Source organism: Chrysemys picta, chromosome 14 (assembly GCF_011386835.1).
Source record: "Chrysemys picta bellii isolate R12L10 chromosome 14, ASM1138683v2, whole genome shotgun sequence".
Classification (NCBI taxonomy): Eukaryota; Metazoa; Chordata; order Testudines; family Emydidae; genus Chrysemys; species Chrysemys picta.
The window spans coordinates 23,595,487-23,616,370 of record NC_088804.1 but is presented as its reverse complement, the minus strand read 5'-3'; the positions used below and the strand labels follow the sequence as shown (position 1 = coordinate 23,616,370).

At 38.9% G+C, this 20,884-nt stretch overlaps 1 protein-coding gene across 3 annotated transcripts in view; it reads left to right on the top strand.

Annotated features, from left to right (window-relative positions):
• The window catches only part of TSHZ3 (teashirt zinc finger homeobox 3), a 70,972-nt gene that overhangs the window by 19,772 nt on the left and 30,316 nt on the right, over positions 1-20,884 (top strand). Inside the window, exon 1 of one of the 3 annotated variants that reach the window (XM_042852191.2) lies at positions 11,311-11,385. The exons of the other annotated variants lie outside the window; for them this stretch is intronic. Within the exon in view, the coding sequence (XP_042708125.2) occupies positions 11,346-11,385 (40 nt within the window). The 5' untranslated portion in view covers positions 11,311-11,345. Of the gene's footprint in view, positions 1-11,310; positions 11,386-20,884 lie in introns of those variants that run through there. 3 annotated transcript variants of the gene reach the window in all.

Below are 20,884 nucleotides of genomic sequence, written 5' to 3'. Positions count from 1 at the left end.
TTTACAGCAGGGGTTCTCAAAATTCATTGTACCGCAACCCCCTTCTGACAACAAAAATTACTACACAACACAGGACCGAAGCCTGCCCAAGCCCCGCTGCCCTTGTGCGTGGGGGGGGGGGGGGGGGGAGGGGGAGAGGGGAAGAAGAGGGGGAGCAAAGCTCGAGCCCCACCATTCTGGGCTGGGGAGCCAAAGCTGAAGTCCAAGGGCTTCAGCCCCAGGCAGGGGGGCTGTAAAGAAGCCCTCAGGCTTTAGTTTTGGCCCAGGTGGTGGGGCTTCGGCTTCAGCGACCCCATTAAAATGGTCGTGACCCACTTGGGGGTCCCGACCCACAGTTTGAGAACCGCTGCTTTACAGGCATTAAAAGGGCAAGCTTCCCACCCTGAGGAACTCGTCTCAACCATGTGTTCTTATATAAATCTATTCTGTGTGGAACACAACTTAATCGAGAGGTTGTCTCAGGAGTACCTGACTCTCCTATTCGCAATACTGTGTCATTCCTGTTGCATTTGCAGCAATTGCTTACCTGGGAAAGTAATAGTAGGAAAGTATTTGATTTTTTTTTTTTTTTTTTTTTGGTAGCTGCTGAAAGCAAGGCAGAGAGCCAATATCATGTGACAGTCTGGCTCTCTGCAGACCCACCAGCAAGTACTCAGTGGGCTGCTGTTTGAGAATTGCTTATGTGAACTACATGCCCTATCACTGTAGGAAATACTATTAGATTTACATTAGTCAACAAAGCCCCAAGCATACTAGGGCCATGGATCATAAAGAGTTAATATTTTAAGTGATATGGACTAACATTAGCCAGATATGGGTCAAAATAAACTTGGTTATTATTGTTGGGACCGCCCTGAATATCCTTATTGCTGTTGTGAATTAAGAAATAGGGGTTTTGTTTTTTTGTTTGTTTTTGGGGGGAAATTTTTTTCACATTTAGCCAGTACACAGAGCAAGTTCGCTGCTTGTTGCTAGCGGCAGGGGTTTGAAGTCAGCAGTGCTGCTGTAGGCTATCATTGGGAGTAAATAGAGAGGGAATTGGTACCATTGTTGGCTTCTCTTACAAGACCCAAGCCAAAGCCCATTTGAAGTCCATAGGAGCCTTTCACTGACGCCAATGACTTTGGATCAGGCCCATGGTCTCAACTCTAGGAATGAGGCTGGAAAAGATCACAAGATAGAGAATATTTTTAAACTTTGTCTTACATACTGTCTACCTGTGGGATTTGTAGAGTGCCCATCACTGTATTATCTAGGGGCCAGTTTTTTAAAGTATTTGGACATCTGAAGATGCAGAGGGGCGCCTACTGGGATTTTCAGAATGCCCAGGTACCTAAATCAGGTGCCTGGGTTCTTTTGAAAATCCCCCTCGGTGTCTACCTGCATCTTTAGGTGCATAACTATGTTTGAAAATATGTCCCTATGTGCTTAGCAGTCCTTTTTTCTGGCAAGATGTATGTTGCTAATGAGTCAGAACATAGCATTTTCCATGTTGGCATTCTCTCAGGTTTACAATTATAATTTGTTTCACAGTGGCTATGCAATTAGTAATGTGGTGTCAAAGATGTTTTATTAATACCAGTAATTTTATTGTATTAGTTTATAAATTGAAAGTATTATCACAATCAAGAATCTATCTTGATAGATAATGGCATTGTGCAAATTTGGCGGTTGATTCTATTCCAAAAATGCACTCTTCATCCTTAATGTTTTAGCACAAAATTACACGGGGTATAGGTAATATGTCAAGTCTCCCTAAAAATTTGATCTTGATTTTTCGTCCCGTGACAATACTTTATTCAATAAATCAAATTCTCCCTTAACTGTTAGCAGCCAACTTATTTAATGGTTATTTCTGAAATGTTGATACAGGGTTTTTAGCAGTTAATAGTGTTTACACATTCCAGAAACATTAAGTAGTTAGGTTATACTGGAATTCAGCAAATTGCCCTGAAATGTGTGGGAGCACTATATACTGTGCTGTATCTCAGTAATCTGTTGCCAGACGTACCATGAAATACCAAATGTAATAATAAAGTTTATAATGATGGTATTGTCAGGAGGCACATATCACACATTATCACTGAGAAGTGAAGGAGCAAGGCCTGTTGCCCAATGTTTAGACTGTAGCATTGGAACACTACAGATGTTCTTATCATATGAAGATAATTTTGTGCTGAATCAGTGATTTTATGCATTCTTTGTATGGAAACATGCTCTTTGCCTTCTTACTATTTCTGGAGAAAATGAAAGGAAGGGTATAGTTTTATAGATGCCAAGGTTACTTCTCATATTTCTTTTAGAAATGGAGTTCAGCAAAAGCACCCTAGTTCATTTGTAATTTTTCTGCAGTTTGCTTTTCCCCCATGGATTCTCCTGCATTGCTATTTAAAATGGACATTCTATTAAAATCAATAGAACATCTGGACAGACCAGGTACAGCTCCCAGTCTCATAGGTAGTTGTGTTCTGGATGCTCTGTACTTGATATATTTGGGAGCAGTGTGGTGGGTAACACAGCAACAAGATAGGTGTCCTAAAACTATTTGTATTTTTTTAATATCTGTGTACATAGATGACATTTTCTGAAAAGGCATCTTCATCAGGGTTTTTAATTCTGTTCATTATGACAAAACACAGCAAGCAAAGACAGAGCATCAATTACAGCTGCAGTCTTGAAGTTTCAAGTCACATTTTAGCCATACAACACTGTGTATTATTATTATCATGATTGTCTTTTGGTGCTTGTATGTATGTAAATTAGATTAAAAATAAGATCAAGGCAGACATGAAATATCAGTGACAAAACCAGAAAAAGATGAATAAGCTATTACAAGCTATGAAAAATAAAAAAGATGCTCTTATTAATTTGACAGTGAACCAAAAATCACAAATTATATGACATGAGAATATTTTAAATATATATTTTCCTTAAAGCTTTGTTATAGCCATGACTCCTTACAGCATCCCTGGTCTGTCAGCAATTCTGTTATAAAATCCTCTTTGGAGATGTTTGTGATTCAGTTGTATAGTTCTCTAGTATTTGAAATGTCACATTGTTTGGCTTAGCATAGCAGTATTTGTAAGTTTTGTGTGTTTATTTTAAATATTTCTTAAGTTGCAAATTCACACAAAAAAGTTTTTAATTTTTAGACTTTGGTTTTTAACATGGTCTTGTTTTTAATCTATTTTAAAATGAATTTTTGCAGGTAACCATTCCACAGACAAAACCACTGAAATAAAATAGCTGATATTTTGAAGCTGAAATAAAGCTGTACTGCATACATAGTAAAAATGATTATGCAAACAAATTCCTATGTTTTTGTTTGTATGGATCCGAAACTTGCAAACACAGGGCCAAATTCAGGAGTCTAAGCTGCATCTGAGGAGGGAGGGGGGACCATGGTCCAAGGGAATTTAAGTAACCTGATGTAAATGGTGTTGGAATAAAGTGTATGTTAGCCCAAGTGAGATTTCTTCATGTATCACCTCTGAATTTGGACCATTGGCCCACTCCTGGAGCTGCTTCCCATCTGGCATTTATGTTGAATTCAAGGAGAGCTCTCTGCATAGACTGGCTGCAGGATACTATACTGTACTGCAGATCCTATACTGTACTAATGATGATTCCAGCATACATTGTAATAGCTTATGATGCAGAGTATGCAAGGAATACATACCAGTATACCATATAATATATATTTCTCTCTAAACAGGAATGTAAACCTTTCCTAAGCTATTTTCACTTTCATAGACCCTGATATGAAAATGTTCCCCAAATACATCATAAACACATTTCATGTTATGAACACCCAGAATATCGTTGTGCTATTAATAATACGAATTTCCAGTATGTTTAGAATTTTCAGCTAAATGTTAATGGGTCTGTTTGTATGTCATGTCCAAATGAGACTAGGATCACACAACATGTCAGTCACGTTTTGCTTTCCTTTTTACTGTTGTTATCATGAGGGAAAATAAATGGAATCAAAAAAATTTCATTCAAATAATATTAAAGATTTGTCTTTAACCCACAAAATCAAGGGCATTTGCAAAATACAGCTTCGGTATGCATCCATTCCATTATACCGGAGCACTGAAGGGATTTGATTATATGTGCTGCACAAGGTAGCTTGAATCAGAGCCAACCTTATGTGCCTGTGAAACTTGCAACTGCAGAGCTTATTGTTGGAAGCAGGGCTTAAAGTAATTGTACTTTCAAGGTCTCGTGTCCAGTGTGACGATACCGGTTTTGATATCTTTAGGGGACCATGTGTGACTCTGGGTTTAGGAGCGAAGTGTGGTTTAGGGATCTGAGCACAAGACTGGGAGCTAGGAATTCCTGAGTTCTCTGTGGCATCACAGGCAAGTCACAAAATCTTTCTGTGCCTCAATTTCCGATCTGTAAAATGGAGGTAATTACCGTACCTCACCGGGGTACTGTGAAGATTAATGTTTACATGTAAAATTTTGAAGATGAACAATGACATGTCAGTGATGATCATTAAAGGCAGCGTTTATGATTTAACTTCGTATTTTCTTGCTTTCACATATATGTGTAACCTTTTACATCATTGAAAGTATCTCCCCCACAATTAGTCATTTGGCAGACATTGAACTATTTAGGGTAAGGAACTTGCACGTCAGGCAGGGACAGCTGCTCAGGGAAATAGCTTGTTTTGCAAGTTTTTAAAACCAAAAACTCTAGTGGAGGTAAAGCAGCTGCAGAGAGAAATACTCTTTTTACAATCAAAGAAGGATGTTTCTAAATTAAAACAAAAACAAACAAGAAAAAAAAAACACTTCTGAAAGCTCTTTGAGAGGAAGTAAAGGAGAAACAAGTCTAAGGAAAGCCAAAATAGTTAATGTTACAGTTGTTGCAATTACTCATATCCTAAACTAGAGATTGAGGAAGCTAGGAAAAATGGGCCAAATTTTGGTCTTGGATCTTTGTGCATGTGGCTCCCATTTATGTCAGTAGTTATTCTATGTATAATCTCAGTTTAAAATTTGTCTTCAAGATTTTTGTAATTACTATATTTTAATCAAATATAACTATGTATCAAGTCAAACAATAAGGGAATCAATGTCCTTCAGACATGTATGGATACAATCTTTTTTAGATATATGCAGAAAATCATAAATGACATTTTAATACATTAAATATATATTTATAAATTAAATATGGCATATTCTAATACTTCTAGACAATGTCAGGAAATATAAAGGTGATATTCTTTATATAATTGGTTAGTCTACTCAATCAACTGTACATTTTGTGGACAAATCTTACAGCCCTTATTCAAGACTCACCTCGCTGACTTAAGTGGGACTTCACCCATGGACTACAATGAGCAGGATTTGGTCCTATCCTGTCAAATACAGTTTCTTGGGAAATTTACAAATGGCAATTCTCCTCTTCTGTACAGAATGTGTGATTAATTTTTTTTATAGAGCTAGCTATCTGTGTATACACAGAGATAGTGTATGCAGATGTGGTTGTGATATCTATGTGATAACTTCTTTATCACATGCCTGTGTAATTTATTAAGTACCTATAATCCATTGTCTGCTGTCTCCCTGGGAGTTGTTCTAACATTCTAACCCCTGAACAGCTTCAAACAGCTGTCATTTTATAACAACTTGTCATGGAAAAGTTCCTTCCTTTTCCCCCTTAGTATGGAATTTCCCCCTAAATTATACATATTTGAGGTCCAGGACATGGCAAAAAAAACCCAACCAATTCTGGGCCAGAAATGGTGTTTTTAAATACAAAAGTATCATAGCTTTAAAGTATGTAATTTTACATTCTTGTAGGGAAAGAGACAGGAGTTTTATATTACTGGAAAGGAGAGGCTCTCAGCACTTGATTCTATCCTTGAAGAGGACTAATAAATTAGACTTAACATTTGTTTGTGTAGAAAGCTATATCATGTAATTTTTGAAGGGTGTTTTTTTGCATTTTCTCCTACTCTGAGCCTGGATATACTTAGACTTATGGTATCTCAGGCCATGTTACTGGTGGAGGGTTGCAAGAAATAGTCCCAATAAAATGTTTGAAAACTCTTTAAAACATTCCTAAAATATGTTACAGGGAAAAAAAAACTATGTGGCATGGATAAAAACATATGATAATGTTGCACAGAATAAAGGTTTAATCAGCAGTCATTTTGGATGATCCACAAAGTACATTTGTGGCTTTGAACACACACACATATACATATTCATTCTGTAGACACTCAACTGCTATTTGTATCATTTGTTTCTCTTACATACTCTGTTCTGATTATTTACTGTAAAGTGGTCTTTGTTTCATTGATTTCTGTCTGCCAAGGAAGAAAGTTTGCACTTCTAACAGTCACATCTGTCAGTACCGTACCAAAGGACTCAATCCCACAAGAGAGAAATTGAAGAAATGAAAACAAATAAGTTATAAAATGAAGTGACAATAATGTGTAGTAGCATAAAGATTGCTTTGGGCTGCTTTTGAAAAAGACAGTTAATGACTTGTCTTAGTGGATGGTAGGGGAATGGTACAGATACATCTACCTACCTTTAGTCCATGAGAATAAGGAAGACAGTATAGTCTAGATGTTAAAGCAGGGAAAAAGGGGAGGATTTTTGAGTTTTTTTCCCTGCCACATCACACCACACCACATCAATTCTGCAGCCCTTACCCATGTTGAATAGTACCTTTCAGTTGGACTATCTTGGGTGTGAAGGTATTACTTAATATGAGCAACATTGGCAGAATCAGACCCATACTGATTACTATGCGTACTGTACTTCACATTGCCATTGATGCTTAATTGATTTGACATACTTAAAGCTCTTTAAGTTCCTCACATAAAAAGTGCTCCCCTAAGTGTCAGAATAGAGGTAACTCTCTGCCTCGCCCCAATGTTAGGAGTTTGTCCACTGCTGCTGTACATGTCTTTTTGGGGATGGAGAGGTGGAGATTGAAGTGTAAAAAAAAAAAAAAAAATTCAGGGTTTGAATCAAAAGATCACTTTTCCTTTTCAGTCAGCACAGTACACACACTGGAATTTCAACAAGCACATATACAAAAACTTATTGACACAAGCAACTGCTAGTGTACGTTTAACATTTAATGACATTGAATGCTGGCCTAATGTTGCTAAAGTATTCAAGTCTCTCTTAAGATTGTAATTGAAGTAACATGATATAAATGTAAACTTTAGCTTAGAACACACAGAACACATGAGACAGTTTGACACCTTCATTTCAGCAGTAAGAAATTACCATTGTCTCTTGGTTCTTGCTTCTAGTTTATATGACCACGCCAAAAAATAATTACACAATTAGGGTTGACATACTGGTTCCTGTAATATTTCTTCCTTAAGTTTTTGGTGGCTTATTTCTACTTCAGATTACCCAGTCCTTTGTAATTCATACAAAGATGTCCATTTTCATTGCAATAAATTTACTCATGAAGATTGCAAGTCTTGCATAATTTAATGATGAAAAGGCAGCATTTCATTTTCTCCAAATGTAGTTATTTGTAGATTAAAGATAAACATTTGTGGAGCTAATATCATTTTTGTAAGAACTTTGCCACCAACTTGAACACTGAGTGAAACCATTGATGAATAGGAATTGAAAACTACTTCTGCTTAAATTGTGATAGGATTATGCTTTTTGAAAGGAGGGATATGCAGTTATGTGCAACTGCTTATCTGAAAGGGAGCCATTTTCCAGAGGTCAGGCAACAGTTAGCTTCTTATTATTGATAGCACTTTAAAGCCTCAAGTCTCTCCAATTCACATCCACCCTTGAATGGGAATCACACTTTGGCAGGCTCTCAGTATTGGGGGATAGCCTGGGGTTTAAATTATATGCTGACCCTGTGATTGGCTCCACGTATTCTGCAAGGATAGGTGGTGTGGTAGCATGAGATTATGTGCCTGGAGGGTTTGTAACCCTCTTGCCCTTAGACTGACTATGTTCTCTTCTGTACTCTATGCCTGGGGTTTATAGTATAGCTCAGAGGAGGAATGCTGTCCTATGCCATAGATTTCAGGTGCAGCTTGCTTAGGACATGACACTGCAGGTGGGTACAGTTGTGTGTTGCAGGGGTACTTTTTGGAAGGGTTAGGGCTCTTGCTGATTACCAGTTTTATGATGTGGAAGGAATGTTTTGCCCATGGTTGTGATTAGCCTTGTGGGATGACTTTTGTCTTCTCCATTAATACTCTGGAGCAACTGTGGGAGTACTGTGCTGCAAACTATGTCTGTTATGTGGTTGGGATTCCCATGGATTAGTGCCTGGGGAACTATTATTATTATTATTATTATTTTATTATCAGTTTCTGTCCTATGGGGATTGTAGTCTCCTTTTTTGTACGTTCATTCATCTTGTATTTTACCTCAAACTTGAGCATAGAGTGGGGATTGAGCAATACTTAGAATGCTGGGTGGGTTTTAGATGTAGGGATGGACTCCTACTTTGGGCCACAGATTTAAGGGAGTAGGGTTGTCAATGTAGAGAAAACAGGTTATAGTGTATCACAAATTGAATATGAGTGAACAGTGGGATGTGATTGCGATAAAGGCTAATATCATTCTGGGGTATAACAACAGAAATGTCATATGTAAGACATGGGAGGTAATTGTCCTGCTGTAGCTGGCATTGGTGAGGCCTTTGCTGGAGTACTGTGTCCAGTTCTGGGTGCCACACTTTAGGAAAGATGTGGACAAATTGGAGAGAGTCCAGAGGAGAGCAACAAAATTGATAAAAAGTTAGAAAACCTGACCTATGAGGAAAGGTTAAAAAACCTGCATGTTAGTCTTGAGGGAGAACCTGATCTGTCTTCAGCTATGTTAAGGGCTCTTGTACAGAGGAGGGTGTTCAATTGTTCTCCATGTCCACTGAAGGTAGAACAAGAAATAAGGGGCTCAATCTGCAGCAAAGGGCAAGTTAGGTTAGATATCAGGAAAAACTTTCTAACTATAAGCTCTTTAATAGACTTCCAAAGGAGGTTGTAGAATCCCCATCATCGGAGATTTTTAAGAACAGGTTATACAAACACCTGTCAGGGATGGTCTAGTTTTATTTGATCCTGCTGCAGTGCAGGGGATTGGACTTGATGACTTCTGGAGGTCTCTTCCAACCCTACATTTCAGTGACTCTTGGATTTCAGTTTTTGGGGCTGTATCCCTTTTGATTGGGATGCATGGCAATGCTTTCTCATCTTGTGGCCTAATAGGCTTGCTATATGGAATATACTGGGGGGCTGTAGTGGATCTTCTGGGGACAGGCCAGATATGTTGAGGGGTTGCCAGTTTATTAATCACATTTATAAAGCTGCAGCCACTGCTTAGCCAAATTAATCTGTTTTGTCTTGGTTTATCACCATGACTGTATCAAGATGTTAGTAGCATAGTAATTGTTGTCTTTGTGGGTACTCTGAATCCCCCAGAGGAGACTCAGCACCTCCCAGAATTGGGCTTGATCAGTACAGTAGAAAATCTACTTGGATTGTATAGTTTTAGCTATAGAATATTCTGTATTGTTATGTGTCTAGTGTACAGTACCTTTACTGCAAATCAAGTCTTGCCACTTCTAGCAGTACAGTGTTACTGGGACCATTTCTAAAGAAATTGACAAAGGAGAGAAGTGCTTTCTGTAATGGGCTACTGCTGTTTCAGCCAGCTATTATTTTAACAAGAAAGTGCGAGTACACTTAGTGGCTATTAAATCGTTAATTACAGTATGTACCGTGTTCTCTAAACATAGAGTACAGTTAAAAGTTATCAGGAAGGGATATCTTTCCTTAATTTTGAAACTAAGTGCAGGATGTGAGTTTTCAAGCAGGAGCCGTGCACAAAAGTTATATTTCTTCCGATGGAGTTTATACCAACGTTTTTTCTTAATTATTCTTGATGTTTTGCCCATTATGCCATTAGCTTCCATAAAGGACAGAGATAAATAGCCAGTATCCTCAAGAACAAAGTGTGAACTGAAAGCATTTAATTATTGATATCTTAGTAAGTAAAGTTCTCAAATGATGTTGTCAAATTCTATAATGATCAGAGAGCAAATGTATCAGCTTGTTGTTGGAATGTGTGGCACAGAATGCACAGTACCTATGGATCTGTGAAACCAGCACATTAAACAATAGGTTTCCTAAATTCTCAGTGTTTATCCAACATTCACTTCCACAGTGGTAGTTCCTTACCCAGCGTTTTTTCCTATTTTTTAAAAAGTTTTTTATATTTTTCTCATTTTTTCCACCTCTTCAGTTTAACTCTAATCTTTATTTTTAAACTTGACCTATAAACATTAAAGAAACACGCACTTTCTCAATGAGTCAGTGGAGACATAGCAAAGGTTGTTCTCGTTACCATAATGCTATACTTGTGCTAGTTAGTCTTTCCTCACATAATTTGTCACTTCAAAAATGTAGGTTACAATGCTAACATACACTAGATAGCTGTTTAATCTATTCTGTTGATAGTCTGGGTTAAGTGCTTCTCTCCTGTCCCATGAAAAACAAGGAATGTGGCGAACACTGCTTTAAAAACTGTGCACGCAGAGTCTATGTGGGAGGTGTTTGCAGCCTCAGAGGTCAGGAACAGAAAACTGTCTTCCAGACCCTCAGAGCCTGAAGATCTGAAGGGAAACTAGGCATCACTTGAGATTTTCTGCTTGCCAGGCCACCTAGGCATGCTTTCGTTGGCTGTCTCAGCCTTATCCATGCTCTGTACTGCAGTCCTTTTCTCAATGAGGATACAGAGAGGCCATGGGGGCGATTTAATGCAGGTTCAACCAGCATTGCTTCATGTGGGTTTGCAGCTGGAGATCAGCCAAGTGTGGCAGAAGCTTGTCCCGTAGAGTGGCTCCTTCAGCTTGCTTCCTTCTGAGGCCTGACATGCTCCCTGAGATCCAGTGCTCTTCTGCTGTGTGGTGTGTGCTCAGAATGGGCCTCCCTCATATTTGGTGGGGACATGTCATTAAGCTGCTGGTTATGAGGCCTTCCTGGTCCTCCTTCCTTTCTTTTTCTTTACAAGTGTGGACGGGAATATTTGCTTTGCTTTGAGTAAGATTACCTGGTTGCTGATTGCATGTATGATGGCTAAAACCGTCAGGGAGCAAATAACTTAGAAAGCAAATAAAATAAGTTACCTGAGTACATATTGAAATAGTTGACAGTTACTTGAGTATATATTTGGACTTCAACAAAAATTTTTAATAAATTAAAAATTCCCGTGCTGGAATACTATTTACCATTAATATATTTAATTAAAAGATATTTTTGTGTTCCATTTTTTTCACTCTCTCACAGGTGCTCCAACTTTCATGTTTTTATAGCATTAGATCAAATAATGCAGATGCTTGATTTCATACACTGGGACATGTTGCCAGGTTAGTTTCTCAAAAAATATTACAACAAGTATTTTAGCCTTCTTTGTAATTATACCATGTAAACTATTCAGAGTGTCATACAGTTTTGATTTATAGTGATTACATACACTGTCAATGTTTACAGTAAACCTGGCCAAAGCACTGATACTATTAAGGAACAAATCTTGTTGCAAAAACTACTCTTAATTTAATGTCTATACTATGTGCTAGTTTTTCTGTATAGTACATTGCAATAGGATTGAAAATGTGTGTGTTTTGGAGGGGTGTGTTGCCCACATTTTAGCTTAAAGTTAAATAATATAAGAATGATATTCAGTTAAGATATCGTGAGGATTTAAAAATACTAGACGTGTCATCTGTACGTATGTATTAGTGTAAAGAGCACCATGTTGCATTTTCAGGGAGGAATATAAACAAGTTTGCATTTCAGTTATCCTTGGCAGTGCTGGACTTGGTCCTGTATTATGAACTCCACTCCCAGCAAAGGATCTTAACAAGAAAGAAAATATAAATGTAACAATTGTTACATTCTAGATAGATGTTTTGCAAAGACCAGAGAACTTCACGTTCTTTTTCTTTTCCTCCATATACCAGAGGCTTTACTTTCTTTAGTGATTATGTCTCATGACTTAAATACCTTAACTGCTGGTATATAATTTGATCTATCTGAACCTGCTCTTATTACAGGTATAGAAGGATGCGTCTAATAAGAAATGTCACAGCTGCAGTACCCCTGTGCAGCTACTGCAAAACAAATGTTGTAAAGGTATCTGTGTATAGCATGCAGCACAGTCGGTGATGCTAGAAATATTCTTTTGTGCTTTGTGTAAATAATGTTTAAGGATTATGAAGTAGTTAACATTTTTTTAAAAATGTGATTGATGATATTGTGGTAATGTTTTGGGACATCTCATCAGCATTTTCCTAAATGTTCCTCTGAGAAAAATAACTGTGATTTCTTCACTTTCCCAGGCACTAAAATGTCAAAATCAACTCATTTATCTGGGATTTGTGTGTACATGTCTCCAGGGATTTACTTTCTTCATGATATCCTAAATGAGTTGTACACTATACCTTTCACCAAACACAAATAATGCATTTGCTTACTAAACTTGATCCTGTGTCTCTACTTCTTCAGATTACTCTGAACCTACAGTATCCAAAAGAGATATGATGGATTCCGTATAGAAAATGCTGTGTGATAACATATTGTACTTTACACAGAATCTAACAGGATTTATTATTTCAATTTTATTTTGTATTAATTTTTCCTTTAGTGTAGTTTATCTTGATGGAAAGGTGAGGATGGAAAGAGTTATAGCACATTTTTATGTGTGTGGGGGTGTATCTAGTTATTTATATTTATTACAGCTGTGATTAAAGGCCCCAGTGTGCTAGGCACTGTACAAACACATAGGAAGACATGTTCTCTGCCTTGAAGAGCTTACAATGTAATTTAGTCAGAATTATTTAATTCCCTCAAAATATTTTAACCTATTTTTCTTAATATTGAAAAGCAGTCAGTTTATATAACATCCTACTGTAAGAGGAAATAGGCTATTTGGACAGTGCCCATTATCTTAGCAAAACTTCCTGCAAGGTTTTCTTGCCATGATCAGGGGTTTATTACCTGGCTGTAAAAATGAATTCTTGGCTGAATCTTGGCACAAGATATTTTAAAATTGGGTGAAAAGCGTTAAAGTTTAGGGATGGGATTTTCAAAGCATTTGAATCCCCAAAACTCAAATCAAACAAAAACCTGTTAATCTAATAGAATTTGGGCTCCCACCTCCCTTACACTCCTTTGAAAATCCCAGCCTAAAAGGAAAAGAATCCAATAGGCAGTTCTTCAAAGTGTACAACTGAAGGTGAGGTTTACTAGTTTAAGATGAATGGTTGTGTTCATATAGTTTATAAACAGGCTCTGATTTTTTTTACTAATCGTGTTTCAAGTCTTGCTGTACACATTGTTTGAGCAAAATGTGTAAAGTCGTTTTTTAAACAAACAAAAAAAGCTTGGCTTTTATGACTATATCCGGGCAAATTCACTAATCATTGCTGTCAAGGCTCTATTTTTAGGAAGGCTGACTGGGTAAAGTGTAGTTCTAACACTTGCTAAGGAAAGAACATACAACAATCACTCAGATATAAAGCTCTGCACATGCTCTCTCTGTCGCTTCACTTTTTCCTTCAACCAGTGGGCAAAACAGTGATTGAAATAGAACTCCAAATTGCTGTTTCTTTAAATGGACTATTGATGACTGTAAATAATGAACCCAGATCCTTACAGAGAACATTGAGTCAAATAGGCTAAAACCTGCATGTGTGAAGTTAGAACTGAAATCTAGCTGGTGGCTAATGTATTCTGTGGGCTTATCAATTTTATTCGTTTAATGGAAGAATTAGGATGGCTATCTAGTGTTCCGTTTCATAGGGGACAAAATTTCCAACCATGGGCAAAAGAGGAGTGTGCAGGCTTTTTGTCTTTGAAAATACCACCCATCGTTTCTAAGCATACTAGTGATATTTGCACTGGTATAGCACCTTGCATCGTATCTCCGTAAAGCATTTTACAAGCATTCATTAATTAATTCAGCATCAGAACATGAACTGCCAGCCAAATTTGCTGTTGGTGTTAATGGATGAAATTCCATGGAGGTCAGTGGAGCAGTATCCATTTTTACACAAGCAGAGAATTTGACCCAAAGTGTACATTCTGAGCTACATACATACTGCAGTAATTTTAGACGTGGATAAACAGAAGGGTAGAGAAATGAAGTAAATTGGCTGATGTGATACAGCAGGTCAATCCAGGGCAGGGGAATGAACCTGGAAGTTCAGACTCTCAGTCCCATCCTATCAGAACTAGACAACAGTCCTGGACACAGACACACTTCCATGGCCTGGTTTCTCTTAGAGCCATTACAGTAGGGTGACCAGATCACCCAAGACAAATATCGGGACGCGGGGGGGGGGCGTGGCGGGGGGCGGGGCCAAAAAAAAAAAAAAAACACCTTCCTCCGCAAGTGCTGGAGGGAGGCCCAGGAGACTCAGGGGAAGCGTGGGGCCGGGGTGAGTAACAGTCCGGCCTGGTCCCGAGCAGGCAGGATCCAGTTGGGTGGTAGGGAGAGGAGGGGGGGCAGCCCGCGGGGCCAGGCGGCGGCTGTTCTCCCCCCCGGGCAGCGGGACTCGGGAGCAGCCACTGCTGCAGCTCCCACTGCCGCGGGGGCAGGAAGCGGCCATGGCGCTTGGCGGCTGCGGCGCCCCCGAACCCCCTGAGCCGGGGCCTGCTGCGGGGACCCAGCAGTGCGCACGCTGGGCCCAGCCCCTGGCCAGTCGCGTCTGGGCTGCTGCCCAGCTGGTGCAATCCCGCAGCGGCCCCGGAGTGGGGGTAGCAGGCCCCAGCCCCCCCGTCCCGCAGGGGAACGAACGGGGCTGGGCTGCCGATGCCTCCGCCCCGGGGCCGCCGCGGGATAGCACCAGCTGGGCAGCAGCCCAGACGGCACTGCCCAGGGGCTGGGCGCAGCGTGCGCGCTGCTGGGTCCCTGCAGCAGGCCCCGGCTCGGGGGGTTCGGGGGCGCCAGAGCTGCAGCCGCGGAGCGCCATGGCCGCTTCCTCCCCCCGTGGCAGTGGGAGCTGCAGCAGTGGCTGCTCCCGAGTCCTGCTGCCCGGGGGGGAGAACAGCCACCGCCTGGTCCCGCGGGTCGCCCCCCTCCTCTCCCTACGGCCAGGCCGGACTGTTACTCACCCCGGCCCCACGCTTCCTCTGAGTCTCCCGGGCCTCCCTCCAGCGCTTGTGGAGGGAGGGGGAATGGTGAGCCCGGGGAAGAGGCGGGGATTCGGGGAGGGAGCCAATCGGGGGAGGAGGGGGCGGAGTCGGGGTGGGGGGGGGGGTGCGAGCACTTCCGGGCTCTAGGCTCGGGGCATTTCCTTGTTTGTCCAGTGTCCCGACCGCATGTCGGTCGGGATGCGGGACAAACAAGGAAATATCGGGACAGTCCCGATAAAATCGGGACGTCTGGTCACCCTACATTACAGTCTATAGGTTAATGAAGGCCAATAGACTGTAATGTAAAGATTTTTTTTGTTTATGCTCTGCACTGATTGACAGAACCCAATACCCTTTAAGGTTGCTACTAAGTATATGTATCAAAAAAGTCACAGTTGAAAGCCAGCCAACTCTCCACATTTAAAAGTGTGGAAGTCAACAGTAAGGACAATTGAATACCGTCCCATAACTTTCTTTTAACTCTTTATTTCCATACTTTTAAATGCTTGTTTTTTTGTTAATTATAATATTTCTTAACATTCACAGTAACAATCTTTGAGTAAAGCTAATGAAGTTTTGCTCAATTGGTTGTCCCCATTTTTTTCAAACGGGAGGGGGGCAGTGTAGAGTTTAGAGTGGATTCCTTAACACCCATAGGGTCTGCATACCCCCTAAATCTTCTTGCTCTTCAGAGCTTTGGACACCCAAAACCCTCTAACTCCCAGTGCCTCAAACAGCCCAGTCGAGGTTTGGAGTGAACCGCAAAGTTCCCATTTCTTTTCTTCTGCTTCTCTTCATAGACTCTAAAAACTACCCATTGGGACCTGCTGACTTTATAGAACTCTTGTAGACTTTATGAAACATGCCCTGCTGATTCAAATAATAATAACAATGCTGATTTTTGTAAATAAATCTTTTAGGTTTGATTAATAAGATGAACCTGTGTAGCTATATAACCACTAATCCTGTATAACTCTAAAATATGGTAGCATTTAACTGCTAAATATTGAAAATTTACAATCAAGCTAGGTGGGTTTTTTTGTTTTGTTTGTTAGCTAGAGGGACCCAAAAAAGTTTGACATATTGATTAAAATGACACCAAGTTATCATAGAAGTATTTTTCCTGAGCAAAGTTGTAAGCAGAGTGAAATCTGGTTAAAACTTCAGTTAAGAATCTACTACTTAGTGGCTCTGATATTTAAGGCAATTTATAATGATTTTAACTGAAAAGAAACTTGACAACTTTCTTTTCATACTTGGCAGAAAACAAGTTGGTTGATATTCTGCAGTATGCCCATTGGTACAAGGGAGCAACACAATGGCTAGGTAATCCATCCAAAACATGGTCCCTTGCCTGATGAAGTGAGACAAAACCTTTCTTCCAGTGGTGAAGTATAGCAAGACCCTTGCCGTCTAAATTGCAGCCAGCCATTAAAGAGAAAACTCTTAATTCACTTACTATCCATTACAATTAGATACAAGAGTCATTAACAACTTTTGCTTAATGATGGCTCATTTCTTCTCAAGTATGTGCTTGAGGTTTTGAGGAGACCTTACTCTGGGGAGAGTTTGAAGACGCATCAATAAAACCATTTTTCAGCTAGAGGGACACACATCACCCCCCAAGTCAGCATTTCAAGCTTGGTTGTTTTGCTTAGTGACCTGCAATTCAAATATGGTTTGACCAATACTTCGCAGAAACTTTCCAGTTCCCTTCAGCTCAAGGTCAGTGTTTTCCTAGCCAAACCAGCATTGCTAGTCATGTTTCTGGGGGATTAAAAGCTAGGGCTTATAAAGGAACCTGTTTGCATTCTGAACTGTGTAGAGACACTTGTCTGTCCAGTACCATGTTGACTAATGGTAACGTCTGTGTTTCCTTTGTAACGTATTACATTAAGTTGAATGAAGCTACCGTGTGATATATCATCAGAGATAGTGATGTTACGTAGGTTGCCTGGATGTTTGCTCTTGTTATTACTGTATGTGATTGCCTTTAATATCTATGAAATATTCCTGCAGTTATGTGGGTCGACAGTTCACATTTTAGTGCCTTCTCCTGCAGTGTTCAAAACTTCCATTGACTTCAGTGGGAGTTATGCAACTGGAACAACTACCAGTTCAGGCTCATAAATACTAACTGAATAGGTATTTTTATAATAGGCTGTAATGCTGTAAATCTACCGATTGGATCAATATTGTGCATTTTGGGCTCAGTCTTTTCCTCAGTTTACAGCCTGAGAAACTGGGCCGTGCACTGAGGAGATCTGTGGGAAGTGAGGACTCTTCGTTTCCAAGCTATGGAGTTGCTCTACAGCTACTTTTGTAGCCTTGGAGTAGTAATTTGTACAATTCCTGTGCTTGTGTGTGTGTGTGTAAGGGAGAATGGCTTCACATAAGTGCAGATCGCTTGGCCCTGTGCCCATTTCTTACTCAATGTAGGACCCATGTAGGACCAGTGCTACATCTTGTGGACTTATGCAGGGAATCCAAGTGAAGCTGTGCACTATGGAACCATGTGTCAGCTTCCTTCTTCTTTGCATCCTTCCTGTGCACTAGTTCGCTGCGGTCACAACCTGGGAACCTATGAGCAGGGAAAAGGGAAGGCATTATTTGCCTTTAAGAAGTGTTTGTGTGTCATCTGTAAACATATTTATATTAATGCTTTATTAGTTCAGTATCGTCCAGCCTGAAATCCCCTTCCATGTGCACTCTAACCAAAAAATATCCAAAGGCCCATGCTGTTTTGAAATAACGTACCAACGCATGGGTCCATGCTTTTAAAAAGTACTTAAACACAGCTTTACAAAATGCATATTTTAAGAATTTTAGACACGCATATTTAGTGGCCTGTCACAGCTCTCTAAATACTCTTCTGTGATTCCAATATTTCCTTTTGTTCCTTTCTCTTTACAAAACCTTTTGGTAATATAAAAAGCCACGTCAATTGCGAGGCTTGCATTGGTACTGGTATGTATCTTGTATAAGTGACTAATGCACTAGCACATATGTGTGCAGCCTTCAGCTTTGCATGCAGCATATTTAAGTGCCCTTTGTTTTTCCTAAGAGCAGGTTCAAGGGTTCGATACTTGTTTTATATCAAGAGTGGGTTATGATTCATACTGAAATAAGTAAGTTTAGTGCTCAGACATGAGACTGCCCTGAACTCTCATCTTATTTGTGCTTGGATATCGCAAGAGTCACTAATCTCTCACTAAGACTTTAGGTAGATCATAGTTCAGCATGTACTTTGATGCTGGTCAACTTTCAGTGTTAAATCTCCTTGGTTTTTTTTTAGTTTGTTCTAAAACTTCAGTGATACAAATAGGTATATAAACCTTCAAAAAAAAAATCAAGTGAAGCCTAGAAAAACGTTACGGTAAATAATTGTTTCCTTTATAAAACTATTAAGAAAACTAAATGATTTTAATATTTGTGGACACAAGATTTTTCTGTTGTTTTAACAGTGGTATTGCTTTTAATGACAGCACGATTCGTTACTTTTAGAAATCATGTGAAAACGTGTGTGTATAAGCATGCAGCTAAGTCATTGACCTTCAATAGGTGTGTTTTTTGTTTTTAATTTTTAATAATTTATTACTTCTGTGACATGTTACTACCTTATTTCCAGCAAGAAAATGTCCACAGAATATATTTATTTTTAATTATCTTTAATATTTATCCTCATTCCTAAGAGAAGTATCAGTATGTTATCAAGTGAAACAACTCTGTTTTCAGGTCAGAAGATTAACCCAAACTAAATACAAGTTGTAAAGAAAAGTTACATTCAGATATGTTCTACTGCATGGGAAGGAGGAGAGGGAGCGTAATTGTCAGTGAGAGCTGTGAAGTACTGCAAGTAAGCTATAAAGTTCCTAACACATTTTCAAATTTGAGCTGTACTTACAGGATTGGACATTTGTCAGAATAGTGCTGGCCAAGTCGTACACTTTTTGTCATAATAGGCTTCTGTTAATAGAGTTTTTATTATTTAGATTTGGCAGGCTTACATACTTCTATTGCATGAACTTCCTGCTAAGTTTCTGAGCTGTAGTTGGTTTATGACATAATTGCTCTATATGTTGATAACATCTTTTATCATAATTGTTTTTCATTGTTTTTAATAAAAGAATAAGAATAATAGGACACATTGTAGAAGGTGGATTTTTGTTCTATTATTCATGATTCTGAAAAATTACCCAAAATAATAATAATAAAAAAAAAAGATTTAGTTCCAAATGTGACTAATTTAAATCAGTTTATACAATGAACCAGCTAATGATCTTCAGTCTGGGGAGGTGCAATGCTTTTATACTGTTGGATTTTTTTATGAATAGAATTGTACAAAAGTTCCCATTGTGTAGTACTGTGAGTTTTGTACAACCATACTTTATCAACAGATGGCAACCAGCACATGAAAAATAATTAAAAAATAAAATGAAAAGAAACCCAGAATGAATTAAAGTGCTTCTTTGCGTTCTGATCTGCATTTTTGGTTTAGAATTTTTATGGTGAATTGCCATATTATCTGTTATATCAGTTTACAATGAGGCTCCTATCAGACATAAAACAGATTTATAATACCATTAAAACACAATATCAAAGAATGAATAAGCAATTCAATAAAATTACAATAACACAAAGATAAAATGAAAGCCTTTTCAATAACAGTTTTATGCAAGAACATTTTGCAGATAAATATGTGTTTATAGATCTTTTAAATGCACATTTATTATACTGCTCCTAATAGAGCCATAGGGGTTAATTTTTTCTGTATGTTGTCTTTTATAAGTGGTTCAAAAGCCAGCTGCAAAACTCTTCAATAGACTGTTTTGTATCTTTGAATTGATTTTGGTAAAGGGAGCATTTACAGTACCACAGTATAGTTTATACATACAAACAAGTCAATATGAGCTTGCCTTGTATTGCTACACACACCGTTCAACACTATCAAAATGTAAAGCTATACATGCCCCCCCTCAAAAAAAAACATTAAAGCAGTATTTACTTAGATAAATTTTCATGAATATTTCTAGATGTGCTTTTACACTTGCGATTTTAATGCTTTTTATTGGTGATCAAGCAAATCTTCTTGGACCTGGTAGACAGTCTAAAGTTTGAGTTTATAAGAGGGTATCTGAAGAAGGCTACGACTGTTGTATGAGTTGTTCCTGCTTGATACAAAGCGAGAGTGAGGGGAAGCTAGCTTCAGCTAATGTTATGTTGCTATACGTGTTATGTCATGCAGCAGTCATGATGTCTGGCTCAGTGGTGTCTTAATTACGCATCCTGTTTACATCCTTTGTTTTTAATTTCAGCACGTAGTTCACGGGCCTCCTGTAATCATTGCCATCCTTTTCCAATATGGTCGATGTGGCAGGAAATAGAAGATCTTGCATAAAGGGTGTGTAGCCAAAATGTGAGGAAGATATATCTTAGATGATATTTTTAAAAATGTGCCTGACTCCACTTCCAGCCATCATTTTCCCTCTCACTATTAGTATCAATGTATATTTATACCTTATACATGTTCAAACATTCACCAAGAAACAAATCTTCTTGGCCCTTATACCATGTAGATAAAATGTATGTTCAGACATAACTGAACAGAATGTTTCATATGCACCCCCACTCCCATGGTTCTGTGAGAACCAGCACTATTATTAATGAGGTTCAGAAAGCATACTGTCTAATTTCTCTGAGTCAGATTGTAGCTTTAAAAAATAAAAAAAG